Source organism: Gopherus evgoodei, unplaced genomic scaffold (assembly GCF_007399415.2).
Source record: "Gopherus evgoodei ecotype Sinaloan lineage unplaced genomic scaffold, rGopEvg1_v1.p scaffold_33_arrow_ctg1, whole genome shotgun sequence".
Lineage (NCBI taxonomy): Eukaryota > Metazoa > Chordata > Testudines > Testudinidae > Gopherus > Gopherus evgoodei.
Genome location: NW_022060005.1, coordinates 1853384 through 1863264, shown reverse-complemented (window position 1 = coordinate 1863264; position 9881 = coordinate 1853384). Strand labels below are relative to the sequence as shown.

At 44.8% G+C, this 9881-nt stretch overlaps 2 protein-coding genes across 2 annotated transcripts; both read left to right on the top strand.

Annotated features, from left to right (window-relative positions):
- Nucleotides 1-1096: 1096 nt before the first annotated feature.
- Nucleotides 1097-2077, top strand: LOC115641099 (olfactory receptor 6N1-like). Its single transcript, XM_030544203.1, has one exon. The coding sequence runs from the start codon at nt 1097-1099 to the stop codon at nt 2075-2077; it is 981 nt and encodes a 326-aa protein (XP_030400063.1).
- Nucleotides 2078-6136: 4059 nt separating this feature from the next.
- On the top strand, nt 6137-7108 carry LOC115641098 (olfactory receptor 49-like). Its single transcript, XM_030544202.1, has 2 exons — nt 6137-6466; nt 6641-7108. Exons 1-2 carry the CDS (start codon nt 6137-6139, stop codon nt 7106-7108), a joined length of 798 nt encoding a protein of 265 aa, XP_030400062.1.
- Nucleotides 7109-9881: the final 2773 nt, after the last annotated feature.

Sequence of the window (9881 nt, the reverse complement as noted above, 5' to 3'; positions counted from 1 at the left end):
CTCTGGGTTCTGAGAATGACCATCGTGCAACCAGGTTTCTCTCCAATCTCTCTGATACAGTCTCTTATATGTCCAGAATAGTAAGTATTAGGTAGATAAAGCGAGATAGGCTTATGTTTGTTTTCTTTATTTGCAAATGTGTATTTGGCTGGAAGGAGTTCAAATTTGTGTTTTGCTGAAAGGATTTTAATTTGTACTTGTATACTTAGGCTGGGAGGGTATTCCCAGTGTCTATAGCTGAAAGACCCTGTAACATATCCCCTCTTAAATTTACAAAGATAATTTTTGCTGTTTTTATTTCTTTAATTAAAAGCTTATCTTGTTTAAGAACCTGATTGTTTTTTCATTCTGGTGAGACCCCAAGGGACTGGGTCTGGATCCACCAGGGAATTGGTGGGGAGAAAGGAGGGAATGGGGAGAGAAAGGTGAATTTTCTCTCTGTGTTAGGATCACTTTCTTTCTCAGGGACAGTCTGGGAGGGAGAGAGAGAAGGAGCGGGGAAGGTGAATTTTCCTCTCTGTTCTAAGATTCAAGGAGTTTAAATCACAGTGATCTTCCTGGGTAACCCAGGGAGGGGAAGCCTGGGAGAGGCAACGGTGAGGGAAAGGGTTTACTTTCCTTATGTTAAGATCCAGAGGGTCTGGGTCTTGGGGGTCCCCGGGCAAGGTTTTGGGAGGACCTGAGTGTACCAGGCACTGGAATTCCTGGTTGGTGGCTGCGCTACAAGTACTAAGCTAGTAATTGAGCTTAGAGGAATTCATGCTGGTACCCCATCTTTTGGACGCTAAGGTTCAGAGTGGGGAATTATACCATGACAATCAGTATTGGCTACCAGAGAGACGTGCTGTTATAGTAGTCATTGGTATCCCCGTAAAACACCCTTTTCCCCATCAGAGCAATGTTCAGTCCTCAAACTGAGACTCCTGGCACTTTGTTCTGAAATCTACATTTAGTCTTAAAATTTCAGCCTGTACCCAGGACAGAGAGGGAGTTACTGAATATTTATGGAATTGATTCATGAGACTTAACTAACTTTTAACTCTATGTTCTACCAATTCAATTGCACAGAACGATTTATTGTTCCTGGACTCACACCATGGCAGACAGAGACTGGGGAAACCAAACGGCCATCAAAGAATTCATCCTTCTGGGATTCGGAGACTTCCCTGACCTGCAAATTCTTCTCTTCCTGATGTTCCAAGTGATCTACATGGCAACCGTGGCCGGGAACACCCTCATCGTGGTGCTCATTGTGGCTAACCAGCGTCTTCACACCCCCATGTACTTTTTCCTGGGCAACTTGTCCTGCTTGGAGACCTGCTACACCTCAACCATCCTGCCCAGGTTGCTGGCCAGTCTCGTGACTGGGGACAAAACTATCTCAGTCAGTGGCTGCATCACACAACTGTATTTCTGTAGTTCTCTGGTATGTACAGAATGCTATCTCCTAGCAGCAATGTCTTATGATCGGTATTTAGCGATATGTAAACCCCTGCACTATCCAACTCTTATGAATAGCAGGTTTTGCCTACAGTTGGCTGCTGGGTCATGGTTAAATGGTTTTTTGGCTGTAATTATCTTAGTGTCATTCCTATCACAGTTATTATTCTGTGGCCCAAATGAAATTGACCATTTCTATTGTGATCCCATCCCACTGAGGGAACTTTCCTGCAGTGACACCCACCAGGTCATACTGATGAATTTCATACTAGCCTATGTATTCACCCTGCCTCCATTCCTACTAACCCTGACATCCTACATGTGCATCATCTCCACCATCCTGAGAATCCCTTCCACCACTGGGAGACAAAAGGCCTTTTCCACCTGCTCCTCTCACCTCATTGTGGTGACAATTTTCTATGGATCCATAGTGATTGTGTACCTGCTACTGAAACATGATACACTGAGAGACCTGAACAAAGTGCTCTCTCTTTGCTACACAGTCCTGACTCCGCTGGTAAACCCCCTCATCTACAGCCTGAGAAACAGAGAGGTCAAGGAAGCCTTGTGCAAAGCAGTCAGTAAATGTGGCTTTCACCAAAACGTGCAGATACACCTACATAATAATGTAACTTGAGGTTTTCAAAGCTGCCTGGGTGATTTCAGCCGTCAGATCCCATTAAAATTAAGTTGAAAACTCCCTTTGAAAATCTCAGCACTCAGTGTTGTGCATCTCAGTGGAAGGACCAGGGTGTGAGGTGGCCATAATCAGGTTCCCATCATGGAGTTTTTAACTGGGCACTAAGCAGAGTGGAGACTACATTTTAACAAATGTTTATATCCGTAAAAAAGCCATTTTTGATCAAAATAAATGTTTGGACAATAAAAATACTAACTTCTGGTGCAGCATATGTGGGGATATAAGCCTGCAAAATATGCAGGGACGTAAGCCTGGGAAGTGTGCCACCTCTGCAATTGTGCTTATTGCCAGCATAGCCCTCTGTAAATCAACCACCTTCACTGCACTCACAGGCCAGACAGAAATAACCAAGCCCCAGCAGTGATCTCTGGACACTTCACTAGGAACAGCCTCATAGCTCTTATCTGAGCTAAGCCCTGCTTGTGACCAGCTCCAGTTAAGGAACTGCTCACTGGGCCCTTAGAGGCGGGGAGGTTGGGCAACCACAGAGAAGTATATGCACGTTAGGTCCACTGGGATTGTCTTCAGACACAGCTGTGGTTTTGCCAGGCACACATAGAACTGAGGCCACTTTTGTGGTTGGATCTGTCAAACCATCACTGATGAAGGACTCTGCCTGCAGCTCTTCAGGGCAGCTGCTGCTCTTCTGCGACCAACTGCACAGAGAAGTTCAAAGGGAGGGGACCTGTTACAATCAGTGCCCCCAGACCTCACTGCAACAAACGCATGTCCCGAGAGGTCTAGTTCTCAGGACACTGTGTCTAGTCAGCCCCAGGTGCCTTACAAAGCTTCTGCCTACCAACGGACAGAGCTCCTGTGATTCCTAGCATGGCAGCGCTGGCTCAGTCACAAGGAGCATGTCAGGGTTTGGCCAGAGGTAGGGGACCTGGGCAATGGTGAGAGAACCGTAGGGCTCCAACACAATGGAAAGGATTTTCCAAGGGACCTAATGGAGTTAGGCACCCAAATCACTTTGAAAAGGGAGTTGGACTCTTAACTTCCATAGACGCCTCTGAGAATCTCAGCCAGAAGAGCAATGGGAACTCTGTCATGGTAGATTCAATCTATGCATTTCCATTGGAAGCAGACCCCACATCAATACAAATGCACTGAATGGAGGGGAAATGCTTGCTAATACTATGAAAGCCACTGCTGTTGTATGCGCTTTCATAGCCACTAATGTTGCACTCATGATGTTGTGTGATTTGGTTCCTAGTGGCTATAATTTCGAACAGCCACCCCTAGCAATAGGTAAGGAATAAAGAGAGATGAGATTATGTTGTCTATAGCCACTAGAGGGTAGAGGAATGGTACAGGTGCAGCGGTGCTGCTCAGTGGACAGCAGCCAAAGTGGAAGGGTAAGAAAGGAGATGTTATGTTGCCAAAGACCAGCCGAGGGATGTAAAAAGGTAGGTGAAGCTGCATCATGGTGTATAAGTGGTGAGTTAAGAGCACCGAAGAAAAAAGGACCTTGATGCTGTGTAATAAGCTATGGATAGTAGCAGATGTTAAATAGTGAGAAATGGGCTTTTATACTGAATGATGGGCACCAGGTGACATAAGAGCCAAGAATGGGAAAGCAAAAAGAAAAATGCCCTACAGGAGAAAAGAGTAACAGGCTGTCAGGCTGGGAAATTGACACCAAATGGCAGCAAAGTAGAGGAAGTTGGCGGGGGGTCAGAAATACTGACTCATGACCAATAGATTGCAGTGTCCAATACAATAATGGGAAAGTGGGTGGCAGCAAGCTGTTAGGCTGAGACATAGGCAGCTATTTTCAAAAATGCCCACTAGATGGCAGCATATCTTGAATACTAATAAAGGGGTGGTACAAGTACATAAGAACCTCAAGAGTTATGAGCACCTTGGGAATGAAGGTTGTTCCTAGCTCTGAAATGTTTGTAACAGAACAAAACATTATGTTGGTTCTTTCAAAAGTTTTCAACTGAACGTTGACTTAATGCAGCTTTGAAACTGTATTATGGAGAAGAAAAAGGCTGCTTTTAACCATCTTAATTTAAATGAAACAAGCAGAGAAAGTTTCCTTACCTGGTCAAATCTTTTTTTTTTGAATGTTCCCTTTATTTTGTTAGTAGTTTACATTTAACACAGTACTGTACTGTATTGGATTTAATTTTTATTTTTAGTTTTGGTCTTTACTGCTGCTTGATTGCATAGTTCCGGTTCCAAATGAGGTGTGTGGCTAACTGGCCAGTTCGTCAGTCTGATGTTCTAATGTATATTGCAACAGCCCATCACCTTGGACAGGCATCTTCCAAAAATGTAGGCTGGTTGTTGTTCATGATCTAAAATATTTTCCACAAAGGATCATTAGACTAAAAAATGATGTACAATGGGACTTGCATAATTGCAAGTCACATGGGGTATTGTTAGCGACAAAGCTTTGGAGACACAAAATGAAGCAAGTGGGAGAAAGGTTAAAATGGGACCATGTTAAAAAGCTTTGAAGACAGAATGCAAATACGAGGGAGCATTTACACTTTGTAAATCAAAGGGGAAGCCCCTTTCCCAAATAAAGATAAAATGCACCCGTTCATCTCTTTAGGTCACTGCAGGTCTCTTCACTGAGAAAATCCAGTTCCTGCAGAAAGAGGAGAAACAAGAACCTCTGCTGAGAATTCTGAGTCCTGGCAGCCAAGCCTTGAGAAACAAGAACCCATCACTTTAAGCTTGGATTGTCCTGTGGTTTCAGGTAAGCACTGTCTTCCTGACTGCATTTCCATAGCACTTTGAAACAGGGGCATGAATGTGCTTTGTGAATATTAGAGGGACAAGGTGGGCGAGATAATACCTTTTATTGGACCAACTCCTGTTGGTGAATGAGAGAAGCTCTCCAGCTATACTGAGCTCTTCTTCAAGTGAATATTAACAGTTTTGGTCTCTCCTTCCCACCGCAGTGCCAGTCAGCATTCATAGCACCTTTTCACAGAGATGGAGCGTGAGATCCATGTCTTGTGACAGATCCTCAGTTGAGGATCTGCCCCACTGACAAAAATGGAGCTGCCTTGATTTGCTCCAGAAGAGGATCTGGCTCAGTGTGCCCCAAATGGTGTGGCGAGTGGTAAAAGAGTTTTATTACCCCAAATCATGCATGCCAGATTGTCTCTAGACTCCAAGTTCTGGGACGGCATCTTGCCCCCCCAGTGCCTTTCTTGTACCTGTATTATCATCCCACAATCATTATGGCATTGGGAGGGTAACTCCCCAATTAGGGTTGCATATCAACCTGCTTTTATCCCTTCCTAAGAGTCACCGTACAAAGAGCTGGGTTTTTTTACTGCTACATAGTGAACATCAGGAAACAGAAAAGGCACTGCCAGTCACATACCATGTCACCATCACCACCACAGGAACTAAGGGAGAATTTACTCCACTTCATAATTTATGGCATAAACTGATCGCTTGTGAGAGGTAGAAAATTGTTCCTTTTCCGACAAGGCACTGAAATGCTGAATATACCAGGACATATTTGTAGAATTAATAGAAATACATCTAACAGAAGGTCAGTGCCTAAGAACTCTAGACCGCATTGAAAAAACTCAGTCCAAGATTTTAATTGTTTGATTTTGACTCCTAAGACACGGCGTGATTCTGATCATTCCCAGAAACGAAATACAGCATTTAAACATCATTGTTAAGCTCTAAGATGTCATTAGAAGGGATATCATGTAGATAAAGAAATAGTCTGAACTGCTATATCAGTACTCGGCTACCAGAGATATGGGTTATTACAGTAATGATTGCTCTGATCATGGCATAGGCTGGTCTACATGGATACAAATGTTCGGTTCTCAAATTGAGACTTCTGGCACGTTGTCCTGAACTCTACATTTAGGTTTAAAATATCAGCCTGTAATCAGGACAGGAAGGGGTGTTTCCAAATAGTGATGGAAATCACAAAACTTGATTAACTTTTAAGTCTATGTTCTTCCAATTCAATTGCACAGGGTGTTCTATTGTTCCTGAGCTCAAACCATGGTAGACAGAGACTGGGGAAACCAAACGGCCATCACAGAATTCATCATCCTGGGATTCAGGGATCTCCCTGACCTGCAAATTCTTCCCTTCCTGATGTTCCAAGTGATCTACATGGCAACCGTGGCCGGGAACACCCTCATTGTGGTGCTCATTGTGGCTGACCTGCACTTTCACACCCCCATGTACTTCTTCCTGGGCAACTTGTCCTGCCTGGAGACGTGCTACACCTCAGCCATCCAGCCCAGGTTGCTGTCCAGTCTCCTGACTGGGGACAGAACTATTTCAGCCAGTGGCTGCATCATACAAATGTATTTCTTTGGTTCTCTGGTATGTACAGAATGCTATCTCCTAGCAGCGATGTCTTATGATCGGTATTTAGCAATATGTAAACCCCTGCCCTATTCAACTCTTATGAATTGCAGATTTTGCCTACAGTTGGCTGCTGGGTCATGGTTAAATGGTTGTCTGGCTGCTGCCATCTTTCTCTTATTCCTATCACAGTTAATATTCTGTGGCCCAAATGAAACTGACCATTTCTATTGTGATTGCATTCCACTGATGGAACTCTCCTGCAGTGACACCCACCTGGTCATATTGCTGGCTTTCATAATAGCCTCCATATTCACCCTGACTCCATTCCTACTAACCCTGACATCCTACATGTGCATCATCACCACCATCCTGAGAATCCCTTCCACCACTGGGAGACAAAAGGCCTTCTCCATCTGCTCCTCTCACCTGATTGTGGTGACAATTTTCTATGGATCCATAATGATTGTGTACCTGCTACTGAAACATGATACACTGAGAGACCTGAACAAAGTGCTCTCTCTTTGCTACACAGTCCTGACTCCGCTGGTAAACCCCCTCATCTACAGCCTGAGAAACAGAGAGGTCAAGGAAGCCTTGTGCAATGCGGTCAGTAAATATTTGGTTTTCACCAAATGTGCAGAGACTCCAAGAGAATAACTTAGCCTGAGGTTTTCAAAGCTGCCTGGGTGATTTAAGCAATCAGCCCCCAATAAAATTAAGTTGAAAACTCCCTTTGAAAATCTCAGCACTAATGTGAAAAGGAAAAGGAAAAAGAAAAGGAGATGATCTGCATGGAGTTACTGAGACAGTCTTTATGGTCCCCCACTGTGTCCATGTAACACATCTTCCAGGAAAGGGAGGATGTTGACAGCTCTGTCATTCTCTCATGTTCAGCACTAATACACACAGTATGATGGTATTTTTCTTCAGGGTGTTGGCTAAGTGTTCACCCTTTGTGAGAAGTGCGTACAGCATCTGAAACCGCACAGAGCTGATGTTATGTAAGGCCAAAATCCGCTAAAAATGAAAATAAATCCCTGGGTATATCCCGTGTTCATTGTTTCTCTATATAAGATAATAAAGTCTTGTAATCAAATTCAGATAGTCTAATACAAACAGAACACAATGGCTGACATCATCATATTTGTTGTTATAGATTGTTTCTTATGCCCCTAAGGATACAATGCAGAATCCAGGCAGAGCTCACGTCACAGTTGTCCATCTAAGTGGAAAGACCAGGGAGGGATGTGGCCATAACCATGGTACCATCATGGAATTTTTAACTGGGCCCCAGATGCAATGGAGACCAATTTTTAACCAATTTTTTATACCCATAAAAAAGTCATTGATCAAAAGAAATGTTTGGACAATAAAAATAATAACTCCTGGGGCAGCATAGTTGGGGATGTTGCCTAGGAAATCTGCCACCACTGTAATTGTGCTTCTTGCCATCATAGCCCTCTGCAAACTGCTGTCAGTTCACATGCTTGCCTGCTCTCTCCATATGGTGTTGCAGGCCTGGGCAGACCTCGATAGTACTACCCAGCAAGAAAGACCACAGGCCTGGTTTGGTGGCAAAGGCACTCAGCCACGTTTATTGCCCTCAAGGCAGAGTTCTAGCATCCTGGTTCTGTGGTTACAGATACACTAACACACGTGTGCCCAGTGCCAAGGAGCAGCTCAGTCAGCTGCTGGAATTTCTGCTGTCCCCTAGGCCACACAAAGGGTTAAATTGTGGTACCCCGACATTTATAGACTGAGACAAACAACTTACATCCCACCTCACGTGTTTCATGACATCTGCTTGTTACCTCCCCATGTACCTTGCTCCAGGTGTCTCGGGCAAAACATCCCTATTCATCCCTTCTGTCAAACCCTCTTATGTGGTGTTAGGTCAGGATGTGACTGGGCTAATCTCCTGGAGTGTGTTCACACACATAGCCAGTGTCTGTTGCTTCTTGGGAGTGCCTGTGTGTTAGCAACACTAGTAATACCTTTGCCAAGGTCATGTATCGGACAGTGAACTTGTAAGTATCTGCTGTAATACATGGCCTGATTTTGGTTCACGGTGTGGCCAGATTTTGCTGACTATGATTCAGGCTTCACATCTTACACCAGGCCCAGTGCCCCAAGCTCTTTCTCTCACCTACGCAAACCAGCCACTTCCATTGCACTCACACAGGCCAGATGCAATCCGCTAGGCCCAGCAGTGACCCGTGCACACGTCACCAGGAACAGCTTCATAGCTCTTATCTTGGCTAGGCCCGGCTGTGACCAGCTCCAGCAAAGCAATAGCTCCAGGCTCACTGGACGCTTGTGTTGCAGGCATAGACGCTGCCCGAGGCAAGCAACGGTGGTTCGTGCACGGAGTGCTTAGCGCCAATAAACACACCAGGGTGGAGAAGCAAAACACAAGTTTATTTGAGCTCAAAGCGGTGCTGGGAGACTTGGCATGCCTCAGATCCAGCACATCTAATACAAGCAGTTTACCTTTTTATACTTTACTTTTAGCTAAGCCCGTCCCTTCTTTTCCTTCCCTCTTTTCCTCCTCGTAGCAGTTACATCAAGCAGTTACACTAAACAGTTAATTAAAACTGGAGACTACAAGTCTATCTTGTTAGGTCCACTCCTTTGAATTACGACCTTCTCCTTTCTTCTTTGTGAACCGTTATCTCCTCTCCCTCGGCCAAAAGTATGCAGGCCTCATTAGTTCTGCCTTATACTGGTTTGAGCTGTACGGCAACTGATAACGGATGTTGCATCTGGCCTTTTCTATTTATTGGCCTGTTAGGTCAATTAGAGTTTAAACATGGAGGGACTTTTGCTCATCTGAGGCCTAAACAGGGAGATTCCATCTCCTTATTGCTTTTTACCTTTTAAAGTTACTTAGGGTTATGCTTTGTGACACCAACAATTCCCTCCTTTGAGAATACGCAACAAACTTTTGGCTGTGTTTTCTCATACTCTGCGGATAAGATATGATTAAATGCCATGTAGCTGGGGTTATCCATAAGGGGGTACATCGGGAGTTTTGGGGTACGGTGGGCACAAAGCTTACGGAGGAGCATCTTAAAACAAGCAACCAGGATGAGGGTGACCAGGCACAGCATCACCCCCATGAGGAGGAGCCGCATGAGGCCCCCTCCTATTCCTCCTAGGTTGGGCAACCAACTCCAGAGGAAGTCAAAAGTGACAGGTTCCCTTTCTTGGGCCTTCCACTGCTTTAAAGCTTGTTCTGCCCACAGGATGTGCTTGTTAATGTCCTGTGCATTTTCTGGGACATAAGTACAGCATTCATCTCCAATAAGGGCACACACCCCGCCCTGTGAAGCCAGAACATAATCTAGGGCCTGGCAGTTTTGCAGGGCCAGCAGTCAGAGCTGATAAAGCTCAGAGCTGATGCCTTTTTCTATAGCCAGGGTGTCATTGG

Bases quoted from the DNA above. Each gene is read 5' to 3' on its own strand.
- LOC115641098 (XM_030544202.1), top strand. From the start codon at position 6,137: ATGGTAGACAGAGACTGGGGAAACCAAACGGCCATCACAGAATTCATC. The intron at 6,467-6,640 runs GTATGTACAGAA...TTCCTATCACAG, and splicing joins TGTATTTCTTTGGTTCTCTG to TTAATATTCTGTGGCCCAAA.
- LOC115641099 (XM_030544203.1), top strand. From the start codon at position 1,097: ATGGCAGACAGAGACTGGGGAAACCAAACGGCCATCAAAGAATTCATC.